Source organism: Silurus aristotelis (assembly GCF_946808225.1).
Source record: "Silurus aristotelis genome assembly, chromosome: 19".
Classification (NCBI taxonomy): Eukaryota; Metazoa; Chordata; class Actinopteri; order Siluriformes; family Siluridae; genus Silurus; species Silurus aristotelis.
The window spans coordinates 4,388,112-4,409,460 of record NC_139592.1 but is presented as its reverse complement, the minus strand read 5'-3'; the positions used below and the strand labels follow the sequence as shown (position 1 = coordinate 4,409,460).

The 21,349-nt window shown below is 39.1% G+C and overlaps 2 protein-coding genes across 5 annotated transcripts; one reads left to right on the top strand and one right to left on the bottom strand.

Annotated features, from left to right (window-relative positions):
- The first annotated feature begins 737 nt into the window (after positions 1–737).
- acp1 (acid phosphatase 1) lies at positions 738–13,829 on the top strand. Of its 3 annotated transcripts, none has more exons than XM_083521026.1 (7): positions 738–743; positions 884–956; positions 2,333–2,406; positions 4,709–4,822; positions 8,435–8,496; positions 10,511–10,616; positions 13,557–13,829. In XM_083521026.1, exons 2-7 carry the CDS (start codon positions 914–916, stop codon positions 13,632–13,634), a joined length of 477 nt encoding a protein of 158 aa, XP_083377152.1. In that variant the 5' UTR covers positions 738–743; positions 884–913; the 3' UTR covers positions 13,635–13,829. The 3 variants fall into 3 exon arrangements, with proteins under 3 accessions (XP_083377152.1, XP_083377151.1, XP_083377150.1); XM_083521025.1 differs by lacking the exon at positions 4,709–4,822 and adding an exon at positions 4,542–4,655; XM_083521024.1 differs by lacking the exon at positions 738–743 and having other exon boundaries at positions 4,542–4,822.
- Positions 13,830–15,663: 1,834 nt separating this feature from the next.
- On the bottom strand, positions 15,664–21,082 carry alkal2a (ALK and LTK ligand 2a). 2 transcript variants are annotated; one of them, XM_083521043.1, is made up of 6 exons: positions 20,563–21,082; positions 19,575–19,880; positions 18,639–18,692; positions 18,440–18,520; positions 17,593–17,667; positions 15,664–16,368 (listed from the first exon to the last, which is right to left on the bottom strand). In XM_083521043.1, the coding sequence occupies exons 2-5, from the start codon at positions 19,825–19,827 to the stop codon at positions 17,603–17,605; spliced, it is 453 nt and encodes a 150-aa protein (XP_083377169.1). In that variant the 5' UTR covers positions 19,828–19,880; positions 20,563–21,082; the 3' UTR covers positions 15,664–16,368; positions 17,593–17,602. The 2 variants fall into 2 exon arrangements, with proteins under 2 accessions (XP_083377169.1, XP_083377168.1); XM_083521042.1 differs by lacking the exon at positions 15,664–16,368 and having other exon boundaries at positions 17,464–17,667.
- Positions 21,083–21,349: the final 267 nt, after the last annotated feature.

The following is a 21,349-nucleotide window of genomic DNA, read 5'->3' as shown; positions in this document are numbered from 1 at the left end:
ACCTCACACAAGATGTGACACAAGATCAACTAAGCGACTGATGCTACCCTCGGCCGAAAGCGGGGAACCGGCAGCGTGGGTTTGGACGTGCCTTTGAAATTTTCTCAGCAGGGTCGCTCGTATCTTCGTTTGCTCGTACTATTAGTTGCTCGTACAATAGGGTTTTACTGTACAAGCATTTGTACCACAAAAAACGCTGAAATAAATTTCTTTACAGATAAATATTAGTAGATGCGCTATACTTTAATTATTAAGAAAATAACAAATAATTTGTGACCAATATTGTATATGTAGAATGAGTTCTCCTCGCTAAACTGTTTCTTAAGCACGTGGCAAAACATGGCAGAGGTAGAGCTGCAGCTTTCTGGAGACCGAACAGGAAAATAACCTATGTTTTTTAAAGGGTTTATTGTTTTTTTTACTTTGTGTATTATTATTTTTTTTGTTTTTGCACTACATAGGCCTGTTTGTGAAAGGGTCAGAAGTCAGAAGGCACTTAAGTAAATTGATTTGCTGTCTGTCTGAGAAATGAAAAAAGAAATACAACGACAAAAGCGCATACGTGCTCACAGCCACAATGTTATTGTACTTTGTCCTTAACAAATGACTTTCTGGTGACTAAAATCCACTTTTATACATTAGTTTTATTTGTAGGTCTGGATGTGGGCAAGTTGGCAGCTACGTACAGTAACAGCCAAGTGTTTGTATTTTATTACTACTGGATGCTTTCAGTTCATTTGATCGTGAATAATATTTTTTTAATATTATTGTATTGCACTTTCTTCAAGTGTTCATTCCCTGTGTGTACTGTGTACCTCGTATCATAGCTGGTGTGCCTTTTCCGTGCCTGTTATCATTTATTTTTTAGATTTATTTTATTCAGGCAGTTGTTAGGGCAGCTATTGTAACAAACATGGCCGCCGCCGAGGAGAAATCGGTTTTGTTCGTATGTCTGGGTGAGAACTCTTTAGTAAACCTTCTAAAGCCTTGTTAGCATTTAGACATGTTGTAAATATGTGTTAGATTCAAGAACATAGTAGTGGTTTGGTCAAAAACTCAAACGAAGTTTCTTGAGAATGGTTTAATTCATTGCACGATATTGAAGTGTTCTACTTCCGGTCTTCTTCTCACTGTTGCTTCATTTACATGAGAATGGCTCCTATAGTTCTTCATATTAATTAGTTATTTTTGTGTGAAAGTGTAACTTATTGACTAAAAGAGTTATTAAAACAATTTTTATTATTAATAAATCCAAAACATACATATGGGTAATTGTAGGAAGCTGAGGTCAGAGTGCAAAGTCAGCCATTATTCAGTGCCCCTGGAGAATCATAGGTTAAGGGCCTTGCTCAAGGGCCCAAGAGTGCCAGCTTGGCGATATTGGTGCTTGAACCTCCCCAACCTTCCAATCAGTAACCCAGAGCCTTAACCACTAAACTCCCTGAACATATATAATGCCAGGGTTATAAGAAAAAATTAGATTTCCATATTATAAAACTGCCAACTTATAAAATAGATGAAGCATTTGGCATCATCTTAAGGGTTTTTGGATTTTCTGCAGGTAGTATCATTTACATGTATGACATTTTGGCCAACGTTTTTATCCAGAACATCTTACACTTATCTCATTGACATGATTGAGTTTAGGGCCTTGGTAAAGGGTCCTCATGACCTTTCAGTCAGAAGGCCGGTGTCTCAACCACTGAGCGACCCCTTCAGTTAGTGAGATAAAGGTAGGATTTAAGTCCCAAACTAAACACAGAAACTGGAAATGGCATTTGTGTCAGAAAAAGTAGTTTAAAAAAATCAGTAGGTTTATGAAAAACGTTTAGTTTGTTTGTTTGTATCAAAGTCTTGGTGAACAAATTGAAATAGGGTATGAACATATGCATAAATAAATAACGTACGTGCAAATTAAACGTGTGCAATATCACTTTCACTTTAATCGAAATCTGTACTTACTGTGCAGTGCAGATTCTTTTTGAAAAAAAGACCTGAAGGGTTAGATTTTTCAAAATTTCCTGATTGTCAGATAGATACACTATATACAAAAAAAACCTGAGATTCAACTGAGTTATTAAGATCGCCTCCATTACAACAGCGTACTTCTGTGAAATGACAGGGGTTTTATACGTAGACAGCGATTTAGAATAATTAAGTGAATTACTGATCATCTGTGCGTGTAACGGCGTAACGCAAGACGTGACTGGTGTCCTCTCTGGGGTGTGTCCTCGCCTCCTGAGCAGTGAAGACAAATGAACGTTAAATGTATTCCTCGCCATTATATCATTTTTGAAGACGGGTAACATCCCACTGTGATTTTGCTTTCTAGGGAACATCTGCAGGTCTCCGATCGCCGAAGCCGTCTTCAGGAAGATGGCCATAGACAGCGGAGTGGTGGACAAGGTGGGAGACGATGCATGTATAAAGGACAATCCCAATTCCCAAAGAGTTTGGACACTGTGTAAAAAGTTAATAAAAACAGAACGCAATGAATAGGAAATCTTATAAACCTATTTTTTATTCACAATAGAACATAGAATTGTACTATTTTAAGGAACACATAGGGTCATTTTGAATTTGATAGATGCAGCACGTCTCAAAAAATTCGGGACGGGGCAACAAAGGTCTGAAAAAAAGTAAGTGTTATTAAAATGAAACCGTTGTAGAAAAATGTTGCAGCTAATGAGGTTAATTGACAACAGGTCAGAAAGATGATTGGGTATAAATAGTGTATCTTAGAGGGGCAGTGTCCTTCAGAAATAAAGATGGACAGAATTTCACCAATCTGTAAAAGGCAAATTTTGGAACAATTTCTGAATAATGTTCAACAAGATTCGTCATTATTTACAGCACATCAAAAGTTTCAAAGAATCTGGAAAAAATTTTTCGGAAACCATGGACACCATGTCCTATGGACTTAAGAGGAGAGGGACTATTTGGCTTGTTTTTAGAGTGCAGTTCAAAAAGCGGCATCTTTGACGATATGGGAGTGCGTTAGTGCCAGTGGAATGGGCGGGTTCCACATTTGGAAAGGCTCCATCAATGCTGGATGTTGTATACAGGTTTTAGAGCAACAAATGCTCCCATCCACAACTTTTTCAGGGAAGGCCTTGCATATTTGAGCAAGAAAATGCTTAGTTTAAACCGCATTTATTACAATAGCATGACGGAAAATACAACAAAGAACACCCAGAACTGCAGCTAGAATCCTGACACACATAGGACAACATTCCTCTCTCATAACTTAAGTAACTGGTCTCCTCAGTTCGTAGATGTACACAGATAGAAGACGTGATGCTACACAGTGGTAAACATGACCCTGTCCCCACTTTTGTAAAACATGTTGCAACCATCAAATTCAAAATGACTATATTTTGTTCTTAAAATCACACTTGAAACATTTTAGTTTTTTTGTTTTTATTGTGAATAGAATATAAATTTGACCCACATTCCGATTTTATTTAAATTTTACACAGAATCCCAACTTTTTTTTTTAGAATTGGTGTTGCATTAGTTCATAAAGAAACAGTATGAAGGAAGATTTGTAGATGCTGATAAACATGCGTTCTCTTCGTAGATAAAATAAGCCTGTATTAGATGTATGAAATGTTGCAGAATCTTGTTTCATACGCAATCGTTGCTATTTGTGCATTTGAGTAGGGCTGTAGGGCTGCCTATATTTAAAATATAAAAAAGAAAATAAGATGGGTCTCTGGAAATGGACAAGTAATTTGTTTCCTTCTTGAAATATTTACCTGTTGCTGAAATTGTATATAAGAATATCTGTGAAAACCCATTTTACTGCCATATTGCATAATGCCAACATATAAATAAAAAAATCGAATTATATAATAAAAATATCCAATCAATTTAATTTTCGATTGCTCTTAAACATAATCCTTTTTTCTCGCAATCCAGACTTTATTTCTCGTAATTCTTTAAATTCTTGCAATTCTGACTTTTTTTTCCTCGCAATAGCGACTTCTCGCAAACATCCAACATTTCTGGTGCATCCATCGGTTGTCGGCCTGAAGTTTGAAGCTGTCGCTCCGCTGCTTCATCCGTCTTGTTCCGTCTCCTCCAGATCTGATTGGTAGACAGAGTTCTCTCCAGGGATCCGAGGTTTAGTTTGATACCATGTGATTGTATCGATTGTAGCCAGAAGAGTCAGAAGAAATAAACTCAAAATTGCGAGAAAAAGCTCTGGATTTTTTTTTTTTATGTGGCGAAACGGGCTTCCATATGAATCTTCTCCTCGCTCAAGAGTTTTGAGGGGGAGGTGCGTCAGTAATAGTGGTCCGAGGGGAAACGCAATACTCCGTGTATAGTTAAATGGACTAAACGAAGCATAATCATTTGCCTCGATGATTTTTATTTGTATTCGAATTACTCGAGGAATCGTTTCAGCCCCACTTTTTAAACACATATGGATGCTGATGTTCTGAAGAAGCGTATCTTCCTTGGTAGAGGTTTTGTCTGGCAGTGCGCGAGATGACGATCGTAATGCCAGGACGTTCTTTATGTGTGTGTATGTGTAGTGGAGGATAGACAGCGCGGCCACCTCCACCTACGAGATCGGGAACCCTCCCGACTATCGAGGCGCAGCTTGCATGAAGAAGCATGGCGTGCCCATGCGCCACGTGGCACGTCAGGTACGGTGGGCATGAACATAGCACAAGTTCCATTTTGTGTGTGTGTGTTGCAGTGGGTTATAGATTCCGGTGCCACGTCAGACTGGAACATAGGCAGCACTCCGGATGCTCGTGGGCTTGCCTGCCTCAGGAAAAATGGCATTGATACAGATCACAGGGCACGACAGGTACCTTCTGTCTGTGTGTGTGTGTGTGTTTGTGTGTGTGTGTGTGTGTGCACATTCTTTTACATTACAATACCAAAAGCTTGCACTAGCTCAAAGAAAATGTTTAAAAACATTATAGTGGTGTCTGTATGAATGTTTTATAAAAAAGAAAAAAAAATTCATAAACAATTAACTGTTATTATGTTAGAGTGTGAGGTTTGTGCCTAAGACTGCACCTGATCGACCCTCCATGCACTCGGAAACCAGATTTCATTACACTTGAACAACAACTTCTTCTCTTTCCTGTTCTAGGTGTTCTATTATATTGTTGGTATAAATGTCTTTTTTTTTTTTTTTTATTGTTCTGCTGTAAGACAGAAAAATCCTACAGGAAATCTCAATGTGCCTAATGCAAATAATAATGCAGACCTTATATATCTTTCAAAATGTATCATCTGTGTAACTGTAGTGGTGAAATGCTCCTATATTTCTTCCTGTATTTCACCACTACTGGGGATACTGATTCTACCTTTACAACTTTGCTCCCCCTGACCTATAGAGGGCGCACACTCAAAAAACATTACAATTAAATTATAAATAAAAGAATTTCAAATATTAACAAAAAAATTTATCTATTGCTCCTACAGTAACTAATGACAAAAAAAGTTTTATCAACCTTTTCGAAAATATTTTTAAAGGAATAAATTACATATGAATATACAGTATTATAAGGCAATGGTAGCTCAGTTGGGTTGGTGGCTCAAGCCTCAGCACTGCCAAGCTGCCACCGTTGGCCCTTGAGCAAGGCCCTTAACCCTCTGTGCTCCAGGGTCGCTGTATCATAGCTGACCCTGTGCTCCAACCCCAGCTTCCTAATATGCTGGGATATGTGACTCTGTAATGTAGAATACATGTGACAAGTAAATGCGTCTAATCTAATTTTTAGATTTGAAAACAAAAATATGTATTGCGGTTTCTTTTAATCTTTAATATAGTATAGGCTCAGTGAATCAAACACTGACTCACTCGGTGTAAACAAGTGGATCTGTTTCATGACCTCTTTTCTAACCAAGATTTAAAAAAAAATATTATTATTATTAGGTATGAGGGGAAATAAAGAAAAAGATAAATGATGTGGTTAAGACATTGGACTTATGATCAGGAGGTCATGAGTTCAAATCCCTGCACCACCAATCTGGTACTAGGCCCCTGAGCAAGTTGATTGCAATGTGTTTTGTAATGTATTTTTATTTATAATTTTTATTATAATTTTTTTTTTTTTTTTTTTTTACAGAAAACAAACAAATACGTAAGCTGACATTTTTGGCATTTTATACTTTTAAAAGCATTTCTTTCACTCTCAAATGTTTCCACAGCGAAAATAAGCTTATTGTCAGTCACTTTCCCAAATAAATTCACTTCCTCCCCACCAGTTCTGTCCTCTCACCCCTGACCCCTCTTCATCCCTCATTTGTGCTTCAGCCGCTGTTGGTTTCTCCAGTGGACTTCCTCTGGAAACGTTTCAAGCTTGTTATCTTGGATTTCGGCTGACCTTAATGATCGTGTCGTATGTGTTCTGACAAGCACCAGAAAACAAACAGTGGAAAAAAATGAAAGCATTAACTGAACATTGACCTTGGAGTATAGAATCATTTACAGCTCACACATCGGCAGAGCTGGATTAAAATTTCCACAAGCCTCCGAATACTTTGGGTTTGCACGAGGCTAGCCGTCCGAGGTGTCCTAGTTCAAGCTACATTAAACAACAAAAAGCAGTTATTTTTACTGCCATTTTATATTATGTAAATAAGAAAATCTGTATGTGAAACCTGATGTTATTCAAGTCAGTACATAAGTTTCATGTTCTAATTTGATTTGTTAGATTTTTTAGAAACGTCTGGTCCATAACGCATATTGTGGAAAAAAATTTAATATATATATATATATATAAGAATATAATAAGAATAAAAAAAAAATCTATTTATACAATAAAAAAACAGAACCGCAATAAAAAATAAATGTAATAAAATAAAAAAAATGTCAATATAATTCAAATATTATTGCAGTGAAATAAAACAAAAATACAGACACTCCCCACTTTAAGAACATTCACTTTGCGGACTTTCGCGAATACAAACAAACCTGTCCTCAAAGTTAAATTTGTTCAGAGTCGAAAAAAAAAAAAAAAATAGTAAGTGATTTGTTTTTAAATTACTTAATACAAAATTTTGTATACAGTATTTAAATTAATTCTATTTGTTTTAGTATATTTTATTGTTTGTTTGATAGTATTTTTAGCTCTTACATCATTCGGAGATATGCGTAGTCAATAACGAACACAGTAATAACTTACGAACAAATGGTCGTTCCGGAACGTAACTCGTTCGTAAGGTGGGGAGTGTCTGTACTTTAACAATATAATGAGATATAACAATGTTTTTTTAATTTACAATAAAAATAGATAGAAATATCCTATGTGGAGAGCGTATATAGTGAATAGTATATCGTCTGGTAGCTCCTGTGTGTTAGTGATTTTAACTCAATTGTAAAATTTCCTGTAATGTCCGCAATTAGAAAACCTTCCTGTGGTACAAAGATGATTAGCTGAGGGTGTTGTAATAAAGACAACGCAGCTCTACCGCTTTTGTTTATTCGGTGTGTCATTTAAAAAAATACGTGCCTGTGTTATTTAAATTCATGGAAATTATTTTTGCAACTGAACCGGCCCCAAACCGGAGCTGTGTGGGAACAAAGTCGCGCTTTCTCTGATCTCTGTTAAGATTTGAACAAGGAGGACTGCAAGGGATGAAATACAACTGACCCTGGCCAGGGAGCTTAGTAGGAGTTAATAAGTTAGTGTCCAATTCGAAGATCTAAGAGGGCACTCCAAGGTCACGGCAAGTCTGTCTGAACACAGACTGATTCCCGGTGGATAAACGTCAACTAATAGAATAATGTATACATTTAGAACTGGCCTCATATAGACCAAAGATGCTTGAAATTACTGTGCATGGTAGCATGTAGAAACCTCAAAGACTGCTTGCTACAATGATTTGCTAGTTGAAAATTAAAACTAAAAAAATATCTCCTGGTTACGCAGTCGCACCTTTTGAGCATCTAGTAAACAGTGATCGCATTATACCATGATCTCTAAGAATAATTCTGATTGGCTAACCATACTAACACACAGTTGCAGCCGCATACCGAGTTTTAAACATTGCAAACATTTCCTAATTTCCTCACTGCGCTAAATAGAGGATTTCTAAATGCCATGTTACTAATATGGAACACATTGTCCCAATGCATTAGTGCAAGTACCAAAATATTTATTTATTGTGGTCTTTTGCGGACTTATTTTCACATATATCTTGTGAGCAAAATGTGTTAAACTTCCAGTTCATTCCAGTCTGACGCTGTTTGTTTCTGAGATTTAGAATAAACTTGTTTAAATTCGAGGCGCCCCTTTCCGTGTTTGTGTTTACGTCTTCTTTTTTTAATCTCCCTTTTCTTTCAGTTAGAAATAAAAAATATGCCAATGGCAAAACGAATGTCTTGCTCAACCCAACGTAGGAACACGAAATTGCATGTTTCCTCTTTTTCTCATTCTCTTGCTCTGCTTCCCCCCCCCGATAGGTGACAACGGAGGATTTCGTGACATTTGAATACATTCTCTGCATGGACAAGAGCAACCTGGGGTACGTTTTTGTATTTCTAAAGGGCTTGTCCTGATTCGTGGAAGGTAGCCTGTTCTGTATGGTGCCCAAAGTGCCCTTGAGCAAACATCCAGCACCAGTCTGAGGAGCGTGGAATGCGGCGTTAGTAGCTCCTGAACAGATAGATGCCCCCGTCTCTCATCTCTCCTCTTAAGACTAATTCTTAGAAAAAATTGAGCAGGGCTTTGGAGCATCTATTCCAGGATCCCAGAGGTCACACAGAGGGCATGGAACTGGTTGAGACTTAATGAGTATCCAACAATATTTACAACATGACTTATACTTAACATTTCAATACAGCCGTTTTCTAGATAAATGTAACATCAGACAGTAAATTAAGTTTGGGGACAGGAAAAGTGCAAATCGTTTCCAGGAAGATGCAGCTCTACCTCTGCCATGTAAATCTGTATTCTAGGTGACTCTCAGCACACGCCTCCGTCTCCGTAGTGTTGGGATGCGTCAAATTCACAAATTATTGGTCACTCGATTAATCGTCTCTACTATATCTCTTTGAAGGTGATCAGATCATTTGCCTTTTTATATAATTTCTTATAAAAGCTCATCCCAAAGTGTATTATTATTTATTTTTTTATTAAAAAAAAAAAAAAAAAAAAAAAAAAAACGTATATCGCAAGTGCAATTTGCATCTCGCGTGCAACACATTTAACCTTGAGGTCGCCCAATTACATCATCTCCATATCCTCTTAGCTTAGGCTTCTCCTCTTAGCTGAGGCTTCAGAAGGCACCCAGACTGGACCATTATAGGTCATCACTGTATATCATGTGATTGCGATTGGTCGGCGTCATTGCGGGTGACAGAAATGAAAAACACGACCAGTTTTTCTTATTCTCTCTGGGCCTCCTGTTTTCCCCACAATTAATGCAATACCACGCTGGAGATTTGTATAACATCCTAAACCATAAAAAAAAAAATTCAGCAGATTTTGTCGATTGTATTCCTCACTAATGGTCCAGTTTGCGATGGATAATACCTCAATCATGTGTCCCAATCCCGGTCCATGTGCTCCTGCTTAAGCAGCTTACCGAGTTCCTTGGATTCTTGCATGGATGTGAATTTTCCCCTTCCTTTTTATATTATATTCCCTGTGGAATCTTTTCTATTGGTCCCTGAAATACTTGTAATGTCAAAACATACTAAGATTTACTGGTGATTTAAACTTCTGATCTAAGACTTTTGAGATGAAGCCACACCACACCCACCGTCCATCTACAATGCTGTCTGATGACATATTTTCATTGTGTCCTTTACTGTAACCTTGTGTGACCTTGAAAGAAAGGGATCAGGACCCAGATTGAGGACAGGAATGAGATTAGAGTATACACAGTATATTGCTATACATGTGTCAGTGTATGGTTTCAAAGATGGATAAAGATGTGTTTTGTCACACCGTTTTACTTTACAAGGTGAAATATTTAGAGTTTGGTGTTCTCGAAAACAACAATATCTGGGCAAAAGAATTGGGACACCTGTCTTTTCCATTTATATGTGGTGTCCAAAATTACATTTTACCTTCATTTGGACTCTGAGACTCAAACTTGTTTACAATGTCCCTTTGTACGAAGCCAGCTCCATGAAGATATGCTTTCCATGGGTTGAGGTGGAAGATCTGTAGAGCTCTGGCCTCAACCCTACTGAACTTTGAGATGAATGTGAACGCTAGCTGCACCCCAGGCCTCCTCCTATATGAGCACAAATCTCCACAAGCACACTCCAAAATCTAACGAACATCTTTTCAGAAAAGTGGAGGTTATTAACAGCGAACGAGGACTAAATGTGGCATGTTTGGAATCTTACGTTCGGTGTCCTAATTCTATAATTTAAATAGTTTATGCTCAGATTTAGAATTTTGTTTGTTTGTCTTGAGTGTTTGTGTGTGTGTGTGTGTGTGTGTGTGTGTGTGTGTGTGTGTGTGTGTGTGTGTGTGTGTGTGTGTGTGTGTGTGATTGACTTGAAGTGTTTTGTGTATCGTTGCAGCGATCTGAACAGGAAAGCGAACAGCGTAAAGAACTGCAAAGCCAAAATCGAGCTGCTCGGTTCATACGATCCTGAAAAACACGATGTCATTCAAGACCCCTACTACGTAAGTCTAAATGCATGCACACTCCATCATATTAAATCATTCGGATATCTGAACGTAACAATTTAAGACAGAAGGACGAAAAAAATGACCTAGTGAAGTGGATCATGGTCTGGTCTGCTGCTTTTATTCGATTCAATTCAATTTCATTCAATTCATTTTCATTTGTAGAGCGCTTTTAACAATTAACATTGTCTCAAACCGGATTTACAGAGACACAGAGGTCATAAAAAAGAATTTACAGGTTTATTTCCTATAAGTTTGTAACTTATAAATTGAAGTTTATCCCTAATGAGAGAGCCAGTGGCGACTGTGAAGGAAAAACCCCCTGAGATGGCATGAGAAAAAACCCGTGAGAGGAACCCAAAAGGGACTCAAAAGGGAACTCATCCTCAACTCCGAATGTCCATTTATTACAGTTCCATCATTGTTGAGGTGTGCTGTTCAGTGATAGTTCATGGAAACTGCGGTCCATTGTAGTAGAGTGTTGATATTAATTCCACAAAAAATTCATCCTCAAAGTTTTTTGAGATGCATTTGTTCTCATTGCATTTGTAAAGTGTGTCTATTTGAGTAAGCCTTCCATTTCAAACAGTCTGTCCATACAAGTCAGACCTCAAATCACTAATGGTCAAGAGACCAGCTTCCCTCATTCTGATGTTCCCTGTATACCTTCATTGTGATTGGGCAGATGTTCCTATTAAAGTGGCCTGCGAATGTAGATATTGCTAGTAAGTAGCCTTGTGCGTCGTTCCCACTCGTCCTATCTCGTCTGGACTAAAAGCATTGCATCATCATGTTCATCATAATGTAGCTTGGGGCTCATCGGCAGTAAAAATCTCATTCCAGCTCATCGTGTGTTTGTGTAAAGTGTTGATGGTTCACGCCGCCCCCGAGGATCTTCACCCTGGCCCAGCATATCCAGAGTCTCTATTTCCCTTGAGCGTCAGCCCGTGTTTTTAGTCCTGAGGCGAGGTCACGTGATCATCAAAGCGAAGTAAATAGATCTTGTCAGGAACACGGAAAGAACGGCAGTAACAAGCGAACACTGTTCAACACCGTAATTCGTCCATTTGATAAATGTGTGTTTCTGACCTCTGATGCTTAAATAGCGCTCTGGGACTCATCAGTGAACGATTAGGTGAGTTAGATGTATGAAAATGCAGAAAGCAGGGATTCTAGGAGGGGAAAAAATGGAGCCCAGGAGATTTTTTCCAGAACCTCCTCGATCCATCAGGTAATGAATAAGGATGAGAGATACTGGGAAAATAATTAGAAACAGAGGTGAGGTTTAAAAGCGTCCACGTGCTCTACGACAGATGAGTTTATAGTTCAAATTAGTCTGTAGGATTTTTAGTTTAGGATTTTATAAACAGATACCACCCCAAAAATGCTATTTTATGTATACGGTACTATACTGTATTCACATATTACTACTAGCTGTTTTAGTGTCACGCTGGTAACTGGACCTCACATCATAATATATTTACACAAAAGAATTTAAAATTTTGGTAAATAATGATTGTGGTGATAAACCCTGGTGGTCTAGTGGTTAGGATGCGGTGCTCTCACCGCTGCGGCCCGGGTTCGATCCCCGGTCAGGGAACCAACCCCAGCCACTCTTAGTCCCGGTCCCAAACCCGGATAAATGGGGAGGGTTGCGTAAGGAAGGGCATCCAGCATAAAAACATGTGCCAAATCAAACATGTGGAGGATCCGCTGTGGCGACCCCTGATGGGAGAAGCCGAAAGAAAGTTATTATAATGATTGTATCCAGTCTGAACATCCACCATATGGAACACAAGCAGAGAAAAGATGATGATCAGGAGGTGATCAGGAATGTGTCTGTTCTCAGTCATGTTTATATCACCGACTCACTCTGTCTCATCCACGTTACCCCCAGACTTCTTGTTGCCTTCTGTCTTGCTCGTTGTTTGCTTTGTAAACTAGACTACATCTGTGGTGTGTAAGAACTAGAAAATGATACACCAGTGAAAGATTGAAAAAACTCCACAATGACCAGAAACAGGTTGATGGGCTGAAAACGGAGCAATAGTAAAAATCTATCATCACCAAATAGATTCAAACTAAAGTAAAGAGCCTGAAAAAAGGAGAAAGTACAGACATTTGTGTAAAAAATGTAAAGTGAAAGTAAAAAATATGTCCGAAAAATCAATAGTGAAGTAAAATCTACTTAAGTACAGTAACAAAGTATTTGTCCTTCATTACTTCCCGCCTCTGCAGTACAGCGTTCAGGGTCATACAGACGTTTTCCAAGACGGGTTCCAAGCCTCGCAAAGGTCTCGTGCTGTGCTTCAGGTGCAGAAGTTGGCTTAAAAAAACCAGACGCACGAGTGCTGCCAGCATTGCTTTAGAGGTTGCAGAAGCAGGAGGTCTGATGAGACTTAAATAAACTTGTTTGGCTCAGATGGAGTCCAGCATGTGTGGCGACACCATGGTGAGGAGGACAGAGAAAATTGTGTCTTGCCTACAGTAAAGCATGGTGGTGGTAGCAGCACGGTCTGGGGCTGCATGAGTGCTGCTGTGGTTCATTGAGGAAAACATGAATTCCAACATATATTTTGACATTCTGAAGCAAAACATGATGCCCTCACTTCAGAAACTGGGCCGAACGGCAGTTTTCCAACATAATAACAACCCCAAACACACAGCCAAAATGACATCTGCCTTGCTGAGGAAGCTGAAGGTGATGGATTGGCCAAGTATGTCTCCAGACCTGAACCCTATTAAGCACTTGTGGGAGGGATCTTTAAACAAAAGGTGGAGAAGTGCAGTGTGTCCCGGAGGATATGGAAAGAGAAACAGAGTGTGTGTGTGTGTGTGTGAAAAAGACCGCACACAAATAAGGCTTTGTGAGGGATGTGCTTACTGTGAAAACCTTTAACACAGTATTTCTTCTGCTTGTGTTTGTTGTTGTTGCAGGGAAGTGACAAGGACTTCGAGACGGTGTATGAGCAGTGTGTACGGTGCTGCAGAGTCTTCCTGGAGAGGAACTCCTAACACACACACACACACACACGCACCCTCACACATCTGCTGTGTGAGAGAGATATCTTAATTGGTCTATAAAGTTTATTGGACTCTGTACTTTATGTACTTATTCTAAAAATCTGCTCTTTGACCCTCTGACCTCATCATCTGAAGAAAAGTCAAAGAAACCCCCCCCAATAAAGCAGACGAATGGACGTAAATAAACCGGGCGTCCGAGTCGCTTTAATCTGTGTGGAATTCCCGTTATAAATACTACGCTCTGACCATTTTGCACTTCAGCCTAAAATTTACATCTATCATCCTCCCATCCCTCCTTCCCTCCCTTCCTCTGCTTTCCAGAGCCTTTATGGATTCACCTCCGTAATAACAAACATCGATTGTTCCCATTTCCGTCTCGGGCCCAGCGTTCGGCGTGTAATCGGAAGCAGAACGGGCAGGAACTGGCGTAAATCAGATCAGTGCTGGGGGAAAAAAAGGAAGGATAGATGAAAGAAGGAAAAGCAATTAAGCCCTCTTTCATCCCTGGTGCTTTTTCACTTTCTAGATTTTCTAGAGCGTCCACAAAAAAGCGTGGGCAAAACTATTGGGACAGCGGTCTTTTCCAGCCATACGTGATTCTTCCCCAAACTGTTACCACAAAGTTGGAGGCACACAATTGTAAACGATGTCTTTGGATGGTGGTAGCTCCATGATGATGTGGTTTCCATGGGATAGAGTGGAAGATCTTGATGCTGCAGAGCTCTAAACTTAACCCTATTGAACACCAGCAGCATCTTCCCAGCAGAGTAGAGGTAATGATTGCAATTGGGGACTAAATGTGGAAAAGAATGCTAAAAGATGCATGAATCTTATGGTCAGGTGTCCACAAACTTTTGTCCATATATAAAAATAGAGGCTTCTATGCATAGTTTTAATAAGGAAACTGAAGTTGGGGATCTTTAAGGGTTTTTTCTGTATAGGACGACTGGTGTCTAGTCATGAATTTAAAAAAAGAAAAACACATTTGCGTAAACAGTCCTAGCGTTCTTCTGGAATCCTCTGTAATATATAAATGCTGTATTGTAGGGTTCTACATAGAATATTAGTATCTTAGTGCAAATGAAGATTTATTCAATAAAACTAATTATATTTTAATATTTAAATCAACTAATTTATATGAAGAGTTCTCAAATAAAGCTAATTATATTACAATATTTAATTAAAAAAAATATTTTTTTAAATAATAGGGTCAAAAATGCAAAAAATATTTATAACTAACATAAAACCAGTGCTGCAACACTTCAGGCTTGGAAAGGTTGATCTTGTGCGATATCCCAATACACAACAACTAAACCATAAATGTTCACAGGTTTGGGTCTCCCCAAGTAGTGCAGTTCAAGTGAAGGGAAAATGTAATGCTACAGCATCCAAAGACATCTGATACACTTGTGTACCTCCAACTTTATGGGAAGAGTTTGGGGAAGAAACACATATGACTGGAAATGTCCCAATACTTTTGTTCGTATAGTGTATCTAGTAGGTAAAACTCTGACCATGGCTTGTTTTTTTTTTTTTCTTGTTTTTTTTTTCTTTGACAACCCTTAAGTAACATTTACTATATAAATGTATTACATTCTACATCCTTCAAAGTAAAAAAGATTATCTAAAAAAAATTATTTTTAAAAACTAAAAAATGCTAAAAAATATCAGTTCTTTTAGGAGGGAAAACGTGGAATCTAAAATCTGTGGGGGTTTTTTTTATGCTTTTGGGCAAAATTTCAAATGTACGTTTTAATTGATCAATTTATTAAATCATTTATTTAGCACCTTTAAGGAACCTTAACGTACATGTACATACAACCTTTTTTTTAGTAGCAAGAATTAATTGCACTCTCTCTTTTTTTTTTTTTTAAACACTACATCTAAGAACATTTAAAAAAATGTGCTTACAGAAAGAATTACAACTATGCAGTTACCATATAACGAAAGACCATCCAATAAAAGCTAACAAAAAAAACAAAAGCAAAAAAATCTTTGACTGTCCAGATGGATTATTTTTTTTTGGTTGGTTTTTTTTTTTTTTTTTTTTCTTGGCTTTAGCTATTTTTCTTTTTTTTTCAAGGAATGATTCGTGGTCACCATGAGTAACAATCATATAATTTATTTAAATATATTTCTCTTAAATATTTCTCTGTATCCCAACACTTCACTATAGCCTTATGCTCGTTCCAGAGATTTGACGTCTCCTTTATGTACAGTATTTACATTGGGATTTTTGATACCTCGATACGTCATGTACATCAAAATATATGGACTATATTTCCTATTCCACACACACACACAAACATATTCAGGTCAGCAATCATCCGATCGTTTCACAGACATGTGCTGTGAGAAATAAGCATACGATGAAAATAAGTTGGAGGTTAAGGACCTCCAAACGATAGTCACTGATGGACGGAATAATGAGTGTGAAAGCGTCATCATCATATCAGGACAAAATACATAGCCAAGGCGATCCGTTTGTCTTGGAACAAAGCGTTCCATCAGATCCTACGAGTCCAAAGCTTTTTGATGCAGCTCCCGTCGAGTTTGAGTCTCAGACAAGGTAACGATGAATACGTCCGTTTTGCTCTAATGACATGCTCCGTTCTACTGTTCAGCTGTCGGTCCCATGTGGACGCCGTGAACGACGAGGCTTTATCTTGTCCAAAGAGCACTTAAGAGATTTTTTTTTTGTTTCCTTCATCCAATTATTTAGAACCTGCAGGAGAATGGAGAGAACATTTAATAATCATGGATTGTACCAAACGTGGCTGTATGAATGAGTGTTAATATTCTTGAAGTCTGAATATTTTGGGGAGTTTTGAACAGCCAGGGAAGAGCTGATGGAGGAAACTGTTCAAAAAGTACATCTCATTTTCTGGTGTCCACCAACATTTGTTGATGCAGTATATCTACACTGTAATGGGTTAGTTGCTTTTACCACTCTGGATGTCTGGCATAATAGACTCATGTACACATGGAGCAGTTCAACATGATATTTTTGGGTGGCGGGAAGAAACCAGAGGAAACCCAAGGACTGTAACCCAAGCTCAGGATCAAACTGGACACCGGGAAGCTTTAACGTGCTTCACCATTTTGCTCCGTTCGGTGAATTAAGGGATATGTCCCTCAACGTTTTTGAGACGCTATAAATAAATGAAAAAATTCCAACTTTAACATTTACTTTCCCCTTCAGTTTCTTTAAAAGATACCCAAAAGATAAGCAAATGGTTGTATTGCTGCCTCACAGCTCCAGGATTCCTGGTTTCGTCCTGAGCTCGAGTTACAGTGTACATTTTCATAATGTTCTCTCCGTTTCCTCTGGGTTTTCCAGGTTCCTCCAGCATTAACGAGTGTGTATTGCCAGACTACGCTTAATTGCTCCTAGTTGTGCATTACGTTCTGGGATGGCCTGGTGTCCTATCCAGGGTGTATTCCTGCTGGTTATGTGCATCATCTTAGGTGAGGATACGAAGCACCTCTATGACAATGCATCCGATTTCGATTCGATTCAACACGATGCGATTTAATGACTATGCAGTTCAGTATGGAACAAATAGTTCATTTTAATTTTTTTGCAAATCATCAATTTGATTGAGAGCCTTCTGACTTCTAACGCATGGCCCTTTCACATACATGCCAGACGTTCTTTTCCTGTTCTTTCTCCAGGAAACCGCAGCTCTACCTCTGCCATGTTAATCTGTATTTTATGTTACTCTCAGGACACGCCTCGGCCTCCTTTGTGTTGCGATACACGATATTCGCGGTTTAAGGAGGAGAAATCGACCTACGAGTCAAATATTGGTCACTCAGGATTGACTCCTGGATCTTCCATGACTCTAACCGAATAACAAAAGACTCGATCCATGTGTGCATGTATGTGTTTAGAGTGTATTATTGGCCAAGCATTCTTCGAGAAGAAAACGACAGGAAAGATTCGTACCTGGTCACAGTTAGCTCTCGAGGCATCGCGGACTCCCGGCTAGCCTGATAAGAAGCCGTGCACATCTTCTATAATCTAAAGACAAAGCAAAAATGCGGGAGATGAAATTCTTGGATGTACCTTCATAGCATGAGCACCATGGCTGAAAATATGGATGATGATTATTCTGTCTGCACATGAACATCTCCAAGCTGTGAGAAATGTACTCCTATTCCCATTACCAGGTAAATAACACACACTAATCACTTCATATTATTAGAGTAAAATCCTACAAAAACATACACACTATACAGACAAGGTATTGGGACACCTGACATTTCTAGCCGTGTGTGGTTCTTCATAAAAACAAAGCTGGAGAAATCCAAATTGTCTTTGGATTGTGGTAGCATGAAATTTCACCGAACTAGGAAACCCAAACCTGTTCCAGCATTGATGATGTGCACACAGCCAGCTCCATGAAGATATGCTCTACTTGTGTGGGAGTGGAAGATCTCCTGCTATAGAGCTCTGACCTCAACCCTATTGAAGCCCTTGGGAATGATTCGGAATGCTGACTGCACCCCAGGCCTCCTCACCTCACCTACATCACTACCTGACTGCTGCCTTAACAAACACAAATCTCTGGAAACACACTCGAAAATCTAGTGGCAAACTTTTTTGTGCCAGTGTCTATTGTTGGACGCACTCTATGAAAAAATCTATCTAATCGGAACGAAATTGAGCGAACTGAAGATGCATGAAAATTTTAGCATAAGAACCATATCAGGAACGAGCATTTCGGCTGATTTTCCCCTCTGGACGCATGACGTTTTGCTGAAGAATGATTGTGTGTCTGTGTAGAACTCACATGCAGGTAGGGTGCAGTCTCTGGTGTTGTGGTAAAGCCTGTAGACATGTTTCCTGCACTTCGGGCTGAAGTATAGTGGCCCTGAAGTTCAAAAAGGTCCATTATCAGTCATGCAGTTTTTGTTTTCAGCATTTAGTCCTCCAGCAACTGCATCTGTTCTTTTCTTTTTTAATCTGGTGTAAATGTCATCTGTGCTCACCTGTTAAATTCTTTATAAACTTCTCCTTCTTTCTGAGATCCCTAGGGAAGATTTCTGCAAAAAACACAAAGGGTTAAAGGTTAAATGTTTAGTCTGTTGGTCTTCAAGGAGGGAGTAGTGACCCAAAGCTCTCAGCATTCCCTGGCAGGATCGTGCTCAAGCTAAGCACATAGCAAAGAAAAATGTAACAAATGATTATCTATACACTCTGATAAAGATAAATGTGAGAGCAGTGAAAATCTCGGAGCAGGCTAAGCAAATATGTGGTTTCTGAGGAATTGTTTTTGACTCTTTTTTTAATTCCTGAAGGTTTTGTGGCTTTGATTTGATAAAGCAGTAAATCTTTTACCTATTTTAATTCATTCTGCTCTTCTAGTGTTTTGTATATTTTATATCATGTAGTATATTTTAGTGCATCATTACATATCTATCTATCTATCTATCTATCTATCTATCTATCTATCTATCTATCTATCTATCTATCTATCTATCTATCTATCTATCTATCTATCTATCTATTTTTGCACCAACACATACTTTTGTTTATACTTGTGCAGAGGAAGTGAAGTGACTGATTTCACTTAAAAAAAAAAAAGTTATGCATTTTGTGTACATGCATGTACTTCCAAATCTCTCTCTCTCTCTCTCTCTCTCTCTCTCTCTCTCTCTCTCTCTCTCTCTCTCTTTTCACACATTGTCAAGTCAAGTTTATTTCTATAGCGCTTTTCACAACAGACATTGTCTTAAAGCAGCTTTACAGAACAGTTAAGGTGCACAACTGGTTCACATCACCAGTTAGTGACAGCTTTATCACGTGCGCTATAACAGCTGGAACACCGAATTGGCACTAGACTGACATAAAGGATGGTGGGCATGCTCGCTCGTGCACGCTCGTGCGTGTGCACGTGCGCGTGGGCACGTGTGTTTATGGCTCACCCAGGATCTGATCCCCGCTCTTCGTCTGCAGCCGACGATGTTTGCTCTCCTTCTCGACGGTGTCCTGCGCAAACTCCGCGCCCGCGCCGTCCTCGCCGCTCTGCACCATCTCCAGGATGCGCGCGAACAGGCTGCGGTAGCTCCGCGCGACGTCCGGGTCCGGGTCCGCCCGCGCACCCGCGCTCTCGCGCGCGGCGGCGCACGCGCACAGCGCAAGCCCCACGACGACCAACATGATTCGCAGCGCGCGCATCGTTGAAGAACAAGGACCGACGATCACAAATACACACACACCTGAGTCTCGAGCTGGAACAGAGAACAAGCAGATTAAAGTAGAATGAAAGTTCAGCTTCATCTCCGAATTTCTGACTTATTGTCCACAAACATTTGACTTGCATTTGCTCAAATATTCTAACAAACCAGGACTTAGAATTGTATCATATTTAATAATATCTCATAATTCTGACTTATCTCTGGATCCAAACCATATGCAACTTACAATCTCATATAATCAAATATCTCATAATTGGAGTATCTAAAATTTCTGACTTATATCTGATTCACCACTCAAACCATATGACTTACAATCTTACAATATCTCATAACTGACATCTCATAATCCTGACTTATCTCTTATTCACCATCCAAACCATATGACTTACTATCTCATAATATCTTATCATACCAACTCATAAATTTGAGTTATCTCAAAACATTTGATTTACTATGAGAAAGTCCAGTGGTATTCTGACATGCTGGGCTTCAGTATTAGTGAGATATAAAAACACTCACAAAGAAATTCATGCATGCAAAAAAAGAAAAAGTAACTAAACCAGATTATTTCAGATGTATAATTTGTATTATAATAAAAAATAATATCAAGAAGAAGAAGAAGAAGAAGAAGAAGAGCTATATCGTGTCTGCCTGATGTTTTCAGTCATGCACTAAAAAGAAAGCAAAAAAAAACAACAACACATCTGTAACTTACCGGTGTTTTCCTGCGGGTTTAATCTCAGATTGAATAAAGAAAGAAGATGTTTTGTTTTGTTTTTGTCCTCCCAGTCCGGTGTTTCCGTGTTAACGCCGCTTGTCGGTTCCGTTCCGTGTTTGTTGGTCAGCGCGTGCCGGCGGCCGAGTGCGCTTCGTCCACGCGCGGCGCGTTATTATAGGCGCGCGTGGGAATCGCTCCTCCGCGCGCACACGTGGGGCAATTCATCAGAAACGAGTTGTCTCACGGTGTTACACGAGAGCAGCGTTTACCGGGAACACTTTCCTACCGAAGTTCTTTCTGACTCAAAAAAGCAGGAATTCTTCCAACAGGGTCATTAAACCGGGTTTTCTGTCCAACTCTGATGTCTAGGGTTACAGATGATCCATGCCTGGAAGTGATGTGACCCGTATTGATGATGTAATTAATTAATGATGTATTTACTGATGAGACCACAGAAACTCCTCATCCAGCCAGATCCACAGAGTTCTGATCACATGCTCACTTTCTGTGTGCTTGCACTTTTTCTCCCCTCTTACACTCCCACCCTCAAATTAGAAGAACTTTCTATTTCTTGGGTGTGTCCGAAATCAAGAAAATGCTGCCTAGTAAGGCGGAAAGGAGCGTAGTGCCCTAATCTGGAGCTGCGAAATCCAGTCTGCAAAATTCTTCACAAATGAGTCATTTGAACAAAGTAAAGTCATACGAGTTGATTTCAGCTGAAAAGTTTACAGAGTTGAGCTACGCAAACGAAATCGCCATGGTCTCTGATGTTTACCAAGGAGTG

Excerpts from the sequence above, each read along its gene's own strand:
- acp1 (XM_083521024.1), top strand. Across the intron at positions 2,407-4,541 it reads ACAGCGGAGTGGTGGACAAG|TGGAGGATAGACAGCGCGGC; the intron begins GTGGGAGACGAT and ends GTGTATGTGTAG. Across the intron at positions 4,823-8,434 it reads CAGATCACAGGGCACGACAG|GTGACAACGGAGGATTTCGT; the intron begins GTACCTTCTGTC and ends CCCCCCCGATAG.
- alkal2a (XM_083521043.1), bottom strand. The coding sequence starts at position 19,827 with ATGCGCGCGCTGCGAATCATGTTGGTCGTCGTGGGGCTTGCGCTGTGC. Across the intron at positions 18,693-19,574 it reads GAGCGGGGATCAGATCCTGG|AAATCTTCCCTAGGGATCTC; the intron begins GTGAGCCATAAA and ends TGTTTTTTGCAG. Across the intron at positions 17,668-18,439 it reads AGACTGCACCCTACCTGCAT|ATTATAGAAGATGTGCACGG; the intron begins GTGAGTTCTACA and ends CTTTGTCTTTAG.